At 49.6% G+C, this 16404-nt stretch overlaps 1 protein-coding gene across 1 annotated transcript in view; it reads left to right on the forward strand.

Annotated features, from left to right (window-relative positions):
* The window catches only part of PCSK4 (proprotein convertase subtilisin/kexin type 4), a gene marked incomplete at both ends in the record, with an annotated part of 28800 nt that extends 13115 nt beyond the window's left edge, over nt 1-15685 (forward strand). Inside the window, 9 exons of the mRNA XM_081314808.1 lie at nt 101-273; nt 2271-2483; nt 3871-3971; nt 5462-5565; nt 6950-7067; nt 7991-8179; nt 10102-10226; nt 12249-12368; nt 15195-15685. Of these exons, the coding sequence (XP_081170934.1) occupies nt 101-273; nt 2271-2483; nt 3871-3971; nt 5462-5565; nt 6950-7067; nt 7991-8179; nt 10102-10226; nt 12249-12368; nt 15195-15685 (1634 nt within the window). The remainder of the gene's footprint in view (nt 1-100; nt 274-2270; nt 2484-3870; nt 3972-5461; nt 5566-6949; nt 7068-7990; nt 8180-10101; nt 10227-12248; nt 12369-15194) is intronic.
* Nucleotides 15686-16404: the final 719 nt, after the last annotated feature.

A 16404-nucleotide genomic window follows, 5' to 3' on the forward strand; every position in this document is an offset into this window, starting at 1 on the left:
CTTCCTTCCTTCCTTCCTTCCTTCCTTCCTAGAACAAGTCTCCACAGACCAAATGCCGCTTCCCCAAATGTCTCCTGTTTCCTTCTCGTTCTCCCTCCAGGCGTGAGGATGCTGGACGGCGACGTGAACGACATCGTGGAGGCGCAGTCGCTGAGTCTGCAACCCCAGCACATCGACATCTACAGCGCCAGCTGGGGCCCCGAGGATGACGGGAAGACAGTGGACGGCCCGGGGGTCCTGGCCAGAGAGGCCTTCCGCAAGGGGGCAGCCAATGTGAGAGGGGGAAGCTTCTGTTTTGGGGGGGGGATTGAGGTGCTGTGTCTGTTCCGGAATGGGACAACTGGCCGCGGCCAACTCATTGCTGCCAATTTGCCAGACAGCCATTGGTGGCACAGGGGTGAGAATGCAGCATTGCAGGCTAATTCTGCATTCCACTGCCAGGAGTTCGATCCTGACCAGCTCAAGGTTGACTCGGCCTTCCATCCTTCCGAGGTCGGTAAAAGGAGGACCCAGATGGTTGGGGGCAAATAGCCTGATTCTCTAAACCGCTTAGAGAGGGCTGTAAAGGACGACAAAGCGGTATATAAGTCTTAAATGCTGTTGCAATTCTCTGCCTCCTTCCCTCCCTCTCTCCTTCCTTCGCACTTTTCTTTCTACCTTACTTTTCTTTCCTTCCCTCTACTCTCTCCTTCTCTCCATTTTTTTCTTTCTTTCCTGCTCCCTCCATCTCTTATATCCCTTCTCTGTTTCTCTCCCTCTTCTTTCCTCCCTCCTTTTTCTTTCGTTCTCTTCCTTCCTTCCTTTCTCTTGTAAAGAGCCCTGGTGGCACAGGGGTTAGAAGGCAGCATCGCAGGCAGACTCTGCCCACTGCCAGCAGTTCGATCCTGACCGGCTCAAGGTTGACTCGGCTTTCCGTCCTTCCGAGGTCGGTAAAAGGGGGACCCAGATGGTTGGGGGCCAAGAGGCTGACTTAGAGAGGGCTGTAAAGGACTACGAAGCGGTGTATAAGTCTTAAGTGCTATTGCTGTTGCTACAGCCAACTCACTGTGGCCAACCTGCCGTGGGACAACTTGCTGCAGGACAATTCAATCAATTTATTTAATTATTTAAAATAATTAAACAATTGTTTTAGTTTTTCTCTTTTCCCATTTCATTTTATCCCTCCTCCTGCATCCTTTGTTTCATGGTTCTTTTCTACCATCATCTGGGTCGTGGTCGTCCCCAAAGGTGCTTTTTCTTTTTTTTTGCAGGAGGCAACTGGACGTTCTTGTTTTTCCTTTGAAGACCTTTCGCTTCTCATCCCAGAAGCTTCTTCAGCTCTGACCGGATGGTGGGGAGTGGAAGGATTTATACTCCTTGCAGACAGCTGGTCATTTGCCTCCTTTTAGTGGGTCATTGAAGCCACTTGGAGGTTTGTCTGTGTCCTCAGGGTCATCTGGGTGGTGCAAAGGGGTGTGGAGCCTCCTTGGAACTGCTGAAACACAGTCCTTTAACACAGTTCCAAGGAGGCTCCACACCCCTTTGCACCCCTCAGGTGACCCCAAGGACACAGACAAACCTCCAAGTGGCCTCAACGACTCTCTAAAAGGATGCAAGTGACCACCTGTCTGCAAAGAGTATAAATCCTTCCATTCCTCACCGTCCAGTCAGAGCTGAAGAAGCTTCTGGGATAAGAAGCGAAACGCCTTCCAAGAAACCCCAAGAAAGTCCGGTTGCATCTTGAAAAAGCACCTTTGGGATTGACTTGGGTAGTTGGAAGCCCTTTGGGAACAGGTGATCACGTGACCCCGGGATGTTGTGAAGACCTGCCAGTTGTCAAGCGCCTCAATTCTGATCCCGTGGCATGAGGGCAGTGGCTCCTCCGAAGCCAACTTTCTCAATGCTCTCCAGACTTCCAAGCGGTTGTTAAACGAACAGTCGTAAATAGCGGATTACCTCTACCGGCAATCCTCAACATACGACCATAACGAGGCCCAACCTTTCTGTTGTGAAGCGAGAGATGCGTTGTGAATTTTACCCCATTTTACGATCCTTTCTCGCCACCGTCGTTAAACGAGGCACTGCAGCCGTTAAGTTCTCCACTGACCTGGCTTGCCGGAAAGTCTCAAAAGAGGATCACGCCACCCTGGGGACACGGCAACTGTCGTAAACGTTTGGATATGGGGAATGCTGCAAGGGCGACGAATGGCGTGAAAAACGGTCATTGTTTTCAGCGCCGCCGAAACTTGGGACGGTCACTAAATGAAACCCATCCTGCCTTCCCCCCGCAGGGACGCGGAGGGCTGGGCTCTCTCTTCGTCTGGGCCTCTGGGAACGGCGGCCTTCGGAAGGACAACTGCAATTGCGACGGCTACACCAACAGCATCTACACCTTATCGGTGGGCAGCAGCAGCGAGAGCGGCCGGGTGCCTTGGTACAACGAGGCCTGTGCCTCCACCCTCACCACCACCTACAGCAGCGGGGCCAAGGGCGAGAAGCAGATTGTGAGACCCTCGGCCGGGGGGGGGAGGCGGGCAAGGGCACCACCTCTTCCCTCCCCTGCAAAAGGCGAAGAGTCTTTGAAAGACGCAAGCCAGGGAAAAAACCCAAAGGGACGAGTACGAACCGGCTGGGTTCCCGGCTGGGGCATTCTGGGAGTTGAAGTCCACCCGGCCTTAAAGTCGCTTTGCTCGACGCACATGGAGGCCGAGGCGGTGAAAATTCCATCCCTCAAATCTAAGCTCGTTGTTTGGAATAGATAGAATATATCTAGAATATATTCACGTGTATTCAGTCCGTTTGAGCGGGCCTTTTGGCCTCAGAGGCGACTCGGCCCGCTCCTAGCCGAATTTAAGGGAGGTAAATACGAGGGCAATTTGGAAATAAACCCCCGTTTGGCTATCAGTGACAAGACACTCACAGATACAAAACTTGTATACACATTAGAAAACTACAACACGACATGACTTTTCGACACAATCGCCGTCCCGGTGGAGGCCCTTGTCATCACATCTTACAAGGTCGTCGTCGCTCAGCGCCAAATCTGGGCTATGGGTGTGTGCGTGATCAAAAACATCCCAACGGAACCGCTTCTGAACTTCTTGGGTGCGTCTAGCGGTGTGCGGGCGAGCGTTGTTGTGAACCAACACCACCACACCGGAGGCCGGCATGCCCCGACGCTTGTTGTGGATGTCTTGTCTGAGTTTTCGTAACCTTTCGCAGCAGGCATCTGAATTGATGGTCGAACCCCGGACTCCGTGAACTCCAGCAGTAGTTACTCCTTATGGCACCACTTCCGGTGTGGTGTTGTCGGTGCACGACCACGCTCGCCCGCACGCCGCTAGATGGACCCAAGAACTTCAGAAGCGGTTCCACTGGGATGTGTTTGATCACAGCCTCCCCCTTACAGCCCAGATTTGGTGCTGAGTGACGAGAACTGAGGATATTGCAAGCCTTGTCAGACGTGATGACGAGGGCCTCCGTTGGAAAGGCCATTGTGTAAAAAAGTCGTGTCATGTTGTGGCTTTCTAACGTACACAAACTTCCGTATCTGCCAGTGTCTTGTCACTGATAATCAAACGGGGGTTTATTTCCGAAATTGCCCTTGTGTTTGTCTGGAGAGGCAGGCCCAGAAATTGGACCTTCCACAAACTGGTTTTCGAATCAAAGCTGCCAACGCTGGTGGGCAATCCTGTTCTCCTCCCTCTTCCAGCCCCGAGAAAGTCACAGTCGGAAGAGGTATGGTGGGAGGAAGAGCGGGATGGGAGCCCGGCCACTGTCCAGGCGGGGGAGAGGTAGTCATGAGGACTAGGCGCTTAAGCGGAATGAGGCTTTGCAAAGAGGAGAAGGGCTGAAGGCTGCTCCTTTGATGCCGCTCAATTTTCTCTCCAGGTGACCACAGACCTGCGACACACCTGCACCGGCAGCCACACGGGCACCTCCGCCTCGGCCCCCCTGGCGGCCGGCCTGATTGCCCTCGCCCTGGAGGCCAAGTAGGTGCCTTGTAGGTGCTGGGACCTTTTCCATGCAGTGGGGAATTCTGGGAGATGAAGTCCACAGGCTTTGAAGTGGCCGAGCATGGGCCTTCTGGAAGGAAAAAGGGCGAAGGAGCGGAGAACATGTCAAACGCTGGCTTCTCAGCTGAGCCTAGATTTTATTTTGCTTTTTGTTTTATTATTTTATCTTCTCTTATTTTTTATTTTAATATTTGATCATTTATTTTAACTTATTTTATTATTTCATTTTACTTTATTTATTTTATTATTTTATTTTTTCCCACCTTTTATTTTTTTGACAAATAGCTCAAGATGACGAGCATATCCAACGCACTTCCTCCTCTTTTCCCCACAACAACAACACCCTGGTGAGGTGGGTTGGGATGAGAGGGTGCCTGGCCCAAGGTCGCCCAGCCGGCTTTCGTGCCTAAGGCGGTACTAGAACTCACCGTCTCCTGGTGATTGGCCCAAAGTCACCCAGCCGGCTTTCATGCCTAAGGCGGCACTAGAACTCCCCGTCTCCTGGTGATTGGCCCAAAGTTAAGAGCCTTGGTGGAGCAGTGGGCTAATGCCTCCTTAAGTAACACCAGCTGCCTGCAATTAGTGCAGGTTCGCATCCCACCAGGCTCAAGGTTGACTCAGCCTTCCATCCTTCCCAGGTAGGTAAAATGAGGACCCAGATTGTTGGGGGCAATTAAGCTGACTTTGTAATAATGCCGCTTGGTGTGTGTGTGAAAGCCCTAATAAGCAGGCATATACATAGAATGAAGGCTACTGCTAAGCTTGTAAGCCGCCCTGAGTCTTCGGAGAAGGGCGGGATATAAATGGAATTAAAAAAAAAAAAAGTCACCCAGCCGGCTTTCATGCCTAAGGCGGGACTAGAACTCCCCGTCTCCTGGTGATTGGCCCAAAGTCACCCAGTCGACTTTCGTGCCTAAGGCGGTACTAGAACTCACCGTCTCCTGGTGATTGGCCCAAAGTCACCCAGCCGGCTTTCGTGCCTAAGGCGGCACTAGAACTCACCGTCTCCTGGTGATTGGCCCAAAGTCACCCAGCCGGCTTTCGTGCCTAAGGCGGCACTAGAATTCACCATCTCCTGGTGATTGGCCCAAAGTCACCCAGCCGGCTTTCATGCCTAAGGCGGGACTAGAACTCAAGCTCTCCCGCTTTCTAGCCTGGTGCCTCAACCACTAGGCCCAGCTGCCTATCCTGATCCCTGATCCAGAGAGAAACTGAAGCTGGAAGCAGGTATAGCAGGGTTTCTTGGGAGGGGGCTCTTCCCCCTCCCCCAAGTCAGGCTGGCATGGGTCTTCTTCGCCTCCTGCCCCCCCCCTTTTGGGGAGGGAAGCCCCCTCATCCCGTGCAATTGCATCCGAGCTCACAGACCTGGGGACCTGCACTCCCCCTTCCCACCTCACAGGGCTCACCTTGTAGGGAGGCTCTGAATGGTTTTCTCTCCCTTCCCCCTCCCCCCTTTGTGTTCCTAGCCCAGCCCTCACCTGGAGAGACATGCAGCACCTGGTGGTGAGAGCCTCCCGCCCAGCTCACCTGCAGGCGGACGACTGGGCCGTGAATGGAGCCGGGCGCAAAGGTGACGCTGGCATCCCGGCGGTTCTCCCACTTTCAAGGGGGCAGAGGCCGCGTCCTCACAGCCTGGCACAGGAGACCCCCCAGGGGTCACCACAACAAAAGAATCAAGATGGCAGCCACAAAGTTTCCGTCGACCTGGGCTTCTTCTGCATCCTCCGGTGGGAGATCAGAACAGCCCCAAGCCCGCCAGCCTTTCCCACGGCCCCCAAAACCCGGCTGTGTTCCTGAGAAGGAGAGAGAGAGAGAGAGACGGAGGGAGGGAAACAGAAGGAGATGGGGAGAGAGAGATACAGAGGGAGGAAGGGAGATATGGGGGTAGAATGAAAGAGAGAAGGAAAGAAGGAGGGAGGGAGGGAGGGAGAGATGGAGGGAGGGAGGGAGAGAAGGAGGGAGACGGAGAGGGAGAGAAACAGGGATGGGGAGAGAGAGATACAGAGGGAGGAAGGGAGATATGGGGGTAGAATGAAAGAGAAGGAAAGAAGGAGGGAGGGAGGGAGGGAGAGATGGAGGGAGGGAGGGAGAGAAGGAGGGAGACGGAGAGGGAGAGAAACAGAGGGATGGGGAGAGAGAGATACAGAGGGAGGAAGGGAGATATGGGGGTAGAATGAAAGAAAGAAAGGGAGGGAGGGAGAGAGAGAAGGAGAGATGGGAGGGAGAAGGAGAGAGATACGGAGTAGAGTGAAAGGGATAGAAAATGTGAGGGAGGGAGGGAGGGGGAGAGAAGGAGGGAGCAAGAGAAAGATACAGGGCTAGACTGAAAGAGAAAAATATGGAGGGAGGCAGGGAGAGAAAGCGAGAGAAGGAGAGAAAAAGATATGAAAGGAGGGAGAGAGAGAAAGGGAAAGTGCTGTTGTAACTTCGAACAGTCACTAAATGAACTGTTGTAAGTCGAGGACTGCCTGTAACATATTTTTTGAATTGTAACCCTCCCAGAATCATTGCCTGTTCAATCAATTGATTGATTGATTGAACAAACAAACAAACCAACCAACAAATTGAAGCTTTATTCTGGACAACTCACTTCTTACCTTGTGGTAAGATGGGTGGCCTCTACATGTTATAAGTAAATAAAATACATAAAAACAGGCAGAACGTCGAGGGCCCCGTCGGGGCTGCCCTCTTGACTCCTTTGGCCCCCATCCAAAGAGTGGGCCTCCCTAGACCGCTCCGTCACGACTTAACGACCGCAACTGCCAGGCTCAGTGACGGTCATAAGTTGAGGGCGGTCTGCAGGCCGGCTGCCGTTGTGCAGAGCCCTCGTTCCTCAGTATCCCCAGGGCCATCCTCCCGCTCCTCCTCTGGGGAAAGAGCCTGCGGCTCTGGGCAGCACGAGGGGTGCTGGTGGGCCATGAGGGTCTTCCCTGAGCTGGCCCTTCTCCTTCCAGTCAGCCACTACTACGGGTACGGGCTCCTGGACGGCGGGGCCTTGGTGGAGATGGCCAGGAGGTGGCAGAGGAGCCGGCCTCAGCGGACGTGCTTCCTTCAGGTGGTCTCCCAGCCAATGTAAGACAATATTGGAACATTCTCTCTCTCCCTCTCCCTCCCTCCCTCCCTCCCTCCCTCTCCCTCTCTCTCTACCTCCCCGTATCTCTCTCCCTTCGTACCTCTCTCCCTCCCTTCGTATCTCTCTCCTCTCTCCCCCATCTCTCTCTCTCTCTCCCTTCCTCTGTATCTATCTCCCCATATCTCTCTCCCTCCATATCTCTCTCTCCCTTCCTCCATATCTCTTTCTCTACCTCCCCCGTATCTCTCTCGCTCCCTCCATACCTCTCCCTCCCTCTGTATGTCTCTTTTCTTCTCTACCTCACCTCTCTCTCTCCCGTATCTCTCTCCCTCCCTCCCTCCCTGTATCTCTCTCCTTCTCTCTCTCTCTCCCTCCCTCTTCCTCTTCTTCTTTCTCCCCCTCCATCTCTCCTCTTCTATACCTCTCTCTCTCCTTCCGTATGTCTCTCTTTTCTTCTGTCTCTCCCTCCCTCTGTCTCTCTCTCTCCTTCTCTCTCTCCCTCCCTCCCTCCCTCCGTATCTCTCTTGCTGGAACTGAAAAATATGACTGATGACCGTTTTCCAGTTAGCAGCTGCGCAACCTCCCCGTGGTCACGTGATCAGAATTTGGCTGCTAAGCAATTGTCTCATATTTATGACGGTCCCAGCATCCCGGGGTCACGTGATCCCCTTTCGTGACGAGCCAAGTCACCGGAGAAGCCAGATTCGCTTAACGACCGTGCTGCTAGCTTCGCAACTGAGGGGATTCCCTTAACAACGGTGGCAAGGAAGGTCATAGAAACGGGGCAGAATCCACTCCACCACTGCCTCGCCTAGCCACGGATGTTTTGGGCTCCCTTGTGGCCGTAAGTCGAGGACTGCCTTTACTCAAGGCCCTTTCTGCTAAGCCGAAGCCCCTTCCCCTTTCTTCCGTCTCCCGGCAGGGCCGTCGGCTCCCGGCTGTCCGTCTCGCAGAATGTCTCGTCCTCCGCCTGCCTCCAGAGGAGAAACCGAGGCATCCGGTCCCTGGAGCACGTCCAGGTGCAGCTCTGGCTCACCTACAGCCGGAGGGGGGACCTGGCCATCTCGCTGACCAGCCCCATGGGAACCACCTCCACCCTGGTGGACGTCAGGTCAGCTTCTCCCCTCCCTCTTCACCCCACCCCACCCCCGAGACCACCAGCCCCAGAATCCCCCAGCCCACTGGCACCATGAGAGCCCGGTGGGCGACTGGCTTCTGCTGATGAAAGCTGCAGCATCCGGAGGCCGTGGGGGGAAGGAAGGCTAATGGTTGCAGGAACTGGGAATAATGGCCGGTCTAGAGAAAACAAGGAGTGGGGGTGGGGGCACAGGATAACAGCCTTCCAGTATTTGAGGGGCTGCCACAAAGAAGAGGGGGGGTCAAATTATTCTGCAAAGCACCCGAGGGGAGGGCAGGACAAGAAGGAATGGTTGGAAACTGACCAAAGAGAGAAGCAACCTGGAATTAAAGAGAAACTTCCTGACAGAGAGGACAATGAACCAGTGGAACTGCTTGCCACCAGAAGTTGTGGGCGCCCCATCACTGGAGGTTTTGAAGAAGAGACCAGACACCCACCTGTCTGAAATGGTGCTTGAGCAAGGGGTTGGACTAGAAGACCTCCAAGGTCCCTTCCAATCCCATTATTCTACATTCTGTCTTCTAAAACTAGCAGAGCGCATCCATGAACACCAGCTAGCAATCAGAAGACTTGTTGAAAACACAAAACAAAACTTCCAAGCTCCCTCCCAAAGTTATTATTATTTATTTATTAAACTTATATACCGCCCTTCTCCCGTAGGACTCAGGGCGGTTCACAAGGTTTTTGTAAAAAACAATACAACAATTACAAAACTTGAAATCAATTAAAAAGATTATATAGACCTTGCAATAAAACCCCAGTTAAAAAACAGTTAAAATCCCAATTAATATGCTCAGACCAGGCCAGAGAGCTCGAAGAGCCAGGTCTTCAGGTCCCGGCGGAATGAGCGAAGGTCAGGGGCAGTTCCTCAGCTCCGCAGGCAGCTGGTTCCAGAGGGCTGGCGCACCCACAGAGAAGGCCCTACCCCTGGGTATTGTCCAGCCGGCAATCTTTTACCGGCGGCACCCTGAGAAGACCCTCCCTGTGGGAGCGCACTGGACGAAGGGAACTTGATGCCGGCAGAAGGTGCTCCCGTAAATAATCCGGACCCACGCCATTTAGGGCTTTATAGGTCATCACCAGCACCTTGAATCTCACCCGGAGGGCAACCGGAAGCCAATGCAGCTCGCAGAGCAGAGGTGTTACACGGGAGTATCGGGAGACTCCCATCACAACTCACGCGGCCGCATTCTGCACCAGCTGAAGCCTCCGGGTGGTCCTCAAGGGCAGCCCCATGTAGAGAGCGCTGCAGTAGTCCAATCGGGAGGTCACGAGCGCATGAGTGACTGTGCGCAGGGCATCTCGGTCCAGGTAGGGCCGCAACTGGTGCACCAGGCGAACCTGTTAAAATACAAAATGCAATACTCCAAAAAAATAAATAATAATAAATCCCCAACCCCAACCCCCACAAAACCCAGAACAATTAAAAGCACGAACAAAGACATTATACAGATATTATTCCTCCAGTTGAATACTGATCAATATATTACTACAAAACTAGTTGCAAAGCAAGCCCTCCCCCAAAATTTTAAACGACTAAATCTATTTGCAAGTTGTTGGCCTGCCATCTCTATGTTATATTAACGAACACGTAGTTGACAGGAAAAACAGTATTAGTGAAAGAAAGACAGAATTCCAAAATTCTCTGTTAACAGACTGTTATTGTAATCCACTCATGGTGGAAAATTTACCGCGGCCTCTTGCCCATCCCGAATCATCCCAAACATTATAAACAGATCATCCACGGTCAAATGTCCATGTTTTGTTTCTTCAATCTCCGTCTCTAGTCAATTCCCGTTCAATTAAATGTAGTAAAAGTCGGGCTCTCCAAAGTAGCAGAACTTTCTCACCACTGCAAGGGAGGCAGATCTGACGTTCACCTCGTGTTTCGCTAGGCCCTACGACAACAGCAAGGATGGCTACAAGGACTGGGATTTCATGTCGACACACTACTGGGATGAAGACCCCCGGGGCGTATGGACCCTCCGGCTGGAAAACAAGGGCGACGCGTACAACAGAGGTACATCACGCAGCCGATCCCAATTTGGATGACGTCTCTTTGCTTCTTATTGACTTATTGAAGAAGCCAACACAATCCCGGCTTGCATGAACAGAGGCATAGAATCAAAATCATGGGAAGTCTTAGTCCCGCTTTGTGAGATGGTCTCACGAGGCCGATGGATCGTTAAGGTGCTTCCAAGTAAAAAAGGCATCACGCAGAGATGCAATCATTCAAAGCTTTATTTAACGATAAAGTAAATAGAAAGAGTTTCCTGGCATGGAGGCCTCCATGCCTGGATTATAAGCTAGCAGGAGAGAAGCAAGCAAGCATAGCATAGACTAGAATAGAACAGAACTAGAACAAAGAGCAGCCCCTGAGCAGAGGTATTTATGGGGGGTCTCAGCCCCTCCCTAACCATAAAACTCTCTCGCCAATGGGGATGCAGGGGCCGGGGACCCCTGACCCATCAGTGGAAGCAAAGAAGCCTCTTTGCTCCCATCTGATGACCTTTTTGGGGAACTGCCAATGGCTGGCACAAAACATCTAACACGCTTTATAAAACCCTAGTCAGGTCACACCTGGAATGCCTGCATCCAGTTTTGGTCACCTTGTCTCTCACACACACACACACACACACACACAAAAGATGTTGAGAGTTTGGAAAAAGTGCAGAGAAGAGCAACTAAGGTGATCCAAGGCCTGGAGGCCAAAACATACGAAGAACAGGATTCGGGTATGGCCAGTCTAGAGAAAAGTAGGGTGATGGGGGGGGGGGGACAGCATTCCAGTATTTGAGGGGCTGCCACAGAGAAGAGGAGGGTGGGGGGTGTCAATGTATTCTCCAAAGCACCTGAAGGCAAAACAAGAAACAGTGGGTGGAATTTGATCAAGGAGAGAAGCAAACCTGGAACTAAGGAGAAACTTCCGGACAGTGAGGACAATTCACCAGTGGAACAGCTTGCCACCAGAAGTGATGGCTGCTCCATCCCTGGAGAGTTCTCAAGAAGAGGTTGAACAGCTGTTTGCCTGAAATGGTACAGGGTCTCCTGCTTGGGCAGGGGGGTTGGGCTAGATGACCTCCAAGGTCCCTTCCAGCTCTATTCTGCTTGATTCGGAGGCTCTTTCCAGCTGTTTGTGATGTGCTGGAGGTCCAGATCACCGTTTCTCAGCCTTGACAAATTTAAGCCGTGTAGTCGCCGGCCGGGGAATTCTGGGAGCTGAAGTCCACCCAGCTTAAAGTTGTCACGGTCGAGAGGCGTTCGTCTACACACTTGAAGGGGTAAATGTGTAACACAGGCAGTCCTCGGCTTATAACGGTTCATTTAGCGACCGTTTGAAGTTAACGGCACCGAAAAAAGAGACTTGCCACAGTTTTTCACACTTGACGACCTCTGTAGCATCTCCAGGGTCACGTGAACACAATTAGGGCGCTTGGCCAGTGACTCGTGTTTATGACGGTCGTAAGGACCCCCCTTCTGTGACAATCTGACAAAGCGAGTCAGACTCACTTAACCACCATGCTACTAGCTCTGGGGTCTTCAAACTTAGCCCTTTTATGACTTGTGGACTTCAACTCCCAGAATTCCTCAGCCAGCCAAGCTGGCTGAGGAATTCTGGGAGTTGAAGTCCACAAGTCATAAAAGGGCCATGGTTCCCCCATGCTGGCTGAGGAATTCTGGGAGTTGAAGTCCACAGTCATAAAAGGGACCGTGGTTCCTCCATGCTGGCTGAGGAAGTCATAAAAGGGCCATGGTTCCTCCATGCTGGCTGAGGAATTCTGGGAGTTGAAGTCCTCAAGTCATAAAAAGGCCAAGTTTGAAGACCCCTGTACTAGCTGAACCACTGCAGTAGGCCGAGACCACTTGTGTATTGTTGTGCGCGTGGATTTCTCTGTGCCTCCCTCCCTCCCCCCCCACACGCAGAGCCCACATCCTACCTTGCCGTCCTTCACACTCACACCCGTATCAGCGGTTCTTTTGTGGTGCCCCCCCATCTTTCTGGAGCCTCACCCCCTTTTTTCTTCTCTGCCTTGCTCCAAAGGGCTCCTCAAGCACTTTGTGTTAAAACTCTACGGCACGGAGGAAGACATGACAGCGCGGCCGGCGGCTCCCCCTGCGGCGACCAAATGCGTACGGCGGAACCGCGACGGGACGTGCCAGGGTGAGTTGTGGTGGGTGCAATCAAGGGACCCCCAAAGACACCCCACTAGCACTGGAGTGTATAAACAGAGGCCAATCCTCACTGCCTCCGAGCACGGATGATGATGATGGTGTAACCGAGCTGGCTCACGAGACGTCTGCAAGAAAACGGCCAGGCCCCGAGGACCCCAGCTCTTCGACCCTGAATGACACACATTCCCTTCTGTCGGCATTCGGCACATCGCTCAGATGGCCACACATCAGGTTTGATGGCCGCTGAGCCTGTGGAACTTCATGCCACCAGAGAGCAGCTGCATGTTTTTAACTTTTTATTTGTACGCTGCCCAGAGTTTCTCTGTGAGAGAGATGGGTGATTTCTAAATGAGAGAAAGAGGGAGGGAGGGAGGGAGAAAGAGAGGGATGGATGGATGGAGATAGATAGATAGATAGATAGATAGATAGATAGATAGATAGATAGATAGATAGATAGATAGATAGATAGATAGATAGATAGATAGATAGATAGAGATGATATAGATAAATAGATGATAGACAGATATAGATAAGATAGATAGATAGATAGATAGATAGATAGATAGATAGATAGATAGATAGAGACAGAGATAGATAGATATAGATAGAGACAGATAGATAGATATAGATAGATAGATAGATAGATAGATAGATAGATAGATAGATAGATATGATATAAATAGATGATAGACAGATATAGATAAGATAGATAGATAGATAGATAGATAGATAGATAGATAGATAGATAGATAGATAGATAGATGATAGCGACAGAGATAGGTAGATATAGATAGATACAGAGAGATAGATAGAGATGATATAAATAGATGATAGACAGATATAGATAATATAGATAGAGAGATAGATAGAGAGAGAGAAATAGAGAGAGAGAGATATAGATAGATACAGATAGATAGATAGATAGATAGATAGATAGATAGATAGATAGATAGATAGATAGATAGATATGATATAAATAGATGATAGACAGATATAGATAATATAGATAGATAGATAGAGAGATATAGATACAGAGAGATAGAGAGATAGATAGATAGATAGATAGATAGATAGATAGATAGATAGATAGATAGATATGATATAAATAGATGATAGACAGATATAGATAAGATAGATAGATAGATAGAGAGATAGATAGATAGATAGATAGATAGATAGATAGATAGATAGATAGATAGATAGATAGATAGATAGATGATAGAGATGATATAGATAAATAGATGATAGACAGACAGATATAGATAGTATAGATAGATAGATAGATAGATAGATAGATAGATAGATAGATAGATGATAGATAGATGATAGATAGAGATGATATAGATAAATAGATGATAGACAGACATAGATAATATAGAGATAGATATAGATAGACAGATAGATAGATAGATAGATAGATAGATAGATAGATAGATAGATAGATAGAGATGATATAAATAGATGATAGACACAGATAGATTAGATAGATAGATAGATAGATAGATAGATAGAGAGAGAGAGAGAGAGAAAGATATAGATAGATACAGAGAGATAGATAGATAGAGAGAGAGAGATGATATAGATAAATAGATGATAGACAGACAGATATAGATAATATAGATAGATAGATAGATAGATAGATAGATAGATAGATAGATAGATAGATAGATAGATAGATAGATAGAGATGATATAGATAAATAGATGATAGACAGACAGATATAGATAATATAGATGGGGAAAAAGTCGCAATATGTGATGTTGCAAGTTTGACACCCCTGAAATAGAGTGATAGTGATACAGAGATTAGAGAGGAAAAGATGGATGGATGAACAGCTATAGAGAGACAGGCAGATAGATAGATGATGGATTGATAAGGTAAGTGGGTTGTTGGTAAATAGACAAACAGACATTAATGACTGTTTGAAGTTATGATTGGGGAAAAGATGGATGGATGATTGATAGACGAGATAGACAGACAGGCAGGCAGACAGGTAGATAAGTGATAGAGAGGGAAAAGATGGATGGATGATAGATGAGAGAGAGAGAGAGAGAGAGAGAGAGAGAGATGATAGAGTGATAGTGATACAGAGATTAGAGAGGGAAAGATGGATGGATGAATATAGACAGATAGACAAATACCTACTCCAATTATAACTATTAATGACTGTTTGAAGTTGGAACAGCCTAAAAAAAAGGTTACCCGGGACCCTCGCAGCCTCCCCCGTGGTCACGTGATCAAGATTCCAGGACTTGGCAACTGCCATGCACTTATGACGGTTGCAGCATCCCGTGTGTGTGTGTGTGTGTGTGTGTGTGTGCGCCGTGGTAACTGAACGGTCACTTAGTGAACTAAGTTGGGGACTACCTATATTTTTAAAATAAATATAGTCAATCGCCCGACCCTAGGATACCCATCACCCACAGCCATGCCTGCTTGCTTCTTAATAATAATAATAATAACAAGTTGGAAGGGACCTTGGAGGTCATCTAGTCCAACCCCCTGCTCAGGCAGGAAACCCTATACCATTTCAGGCAAATGGCTGTCCAGTCTCTTCTTAAGAACTTCCAATGTTGGAGCATTCACTGCTTCTGGAGGCAGGTTGTTCCACTGGTTAATTGTTCTAACAGTCAGGAAGTTTCTCCTTAGTTCTAGGTTGCTTCTCTCCTTGACTAGTTTCCATCCGTTGCTTCTTGTCCTGCCTTCAGGGGCTTTGGAGAATAGCAATGTTATTCATTAGTTTGTCGCATTTACCACTCCCTGTGGCTGGCTGGCCTGCCTCACAGGGCTCGTTGTTGTTGTTGTTTTTTCCCAGAATGCCCCAGCCCGCTCTTGGCGGTCCGGCACCTCTGCCTCTCCTACTGCCCACCCAGGTACTACCGCCTGTCCCGCCCGGCTCTCAACCCCAACGGGACCCGGGGCGCCACCCAGGCCTGCTCGGCCTGCGACCCCTCCTGCTACACCTGCCTGGCGGGGTCAGCCCGCAACTGCAGCGCCTGCCCATCCCACAGCATCTACGAGGAGCGCTCCCACGCCTGCCTGCCCTCCCCCTCCTTCTCCTACCTGCCCCGGGGAGGGGCTTTTGCCCTGGGGGACAAGCCCCTCCTCCTCCTGGTGCTGGCCGTGCTGCTGGCTCTGGGTCCCGTGGCCTGTGGCCTCTGCTACGCCTTGTGCCGCACGAGGCAGAAGCGAGCGTGCCCCGATGGCGAAGCCGAGGCCGTCAGCCTGGAGCTGCTCTACCTCCACCGGGACGGGGCCCAGGAGAGCTTGAGCTGGCTATCCTGGAAGCCAAGGCCGCCTGAATGACTGGAAACCCTCTCCGCCTCCTCTTATTTATTTCTCCGAAATGGTTCCTGGAGGATCCGCAATAAATGCTCAGCCTGATGAGGTCTCTGGTCCTTCTTGGAGTTTGTAGCGTGACCTACTCCTTAGGTCCTTGGGAGTCTCACTGGATTCGTTGGAGAGCACTTGGGGCCACCGCAGGGATTTGAAAGATAAATGAATCCATTTGGGGATAGGATAGGATAGGATAGGATAGGATAGGATAGGATAGGATAGGATAGGATAGGATAGGATAGGATAGGATAGGATAGAATTAGAATAGAAAAAGAAATAGGAATAGGAATAGGAATAGAAAAGAAATAGAATAGAATAGGAATAAGAATAGGAATTGGAATAGAATAGAATTAGAATAGAATAGAACAGAATAGAATTCAGAATTAGAAGACAATAGAATATATAACAGAACATAGAACAGAGTAGAGTACAATAGAATTCAGAATTAGAAGAGAATAGAACAGAATATAGAATAGAATAAAAATAATATAGAGTAGGATAGAATAGAATTCAAAATTAGAAGAGAATATAGAACAAAATAGAATAGAATTCAAAATTAGAAGAGAATAGAATTCAGAATTAGAAGAGAATATAGAATAGAACAGAAAATAGAATAGAATTCAGAATTAGAATAGAATAAAATTCAGAATTAGAATAGAATATAGAACAGAACAGAATGTAGAATAGAA

This window comes from Vipera berus (assembly GCF_964194415.1).
Source record: "Vipera berus genome assembly, chromosome: 1".
NCBI lineage: Eukaryota > Metazoa > Chordata > Lepidosauria > Squamata > Viperidae > Vipera > Vipera berus.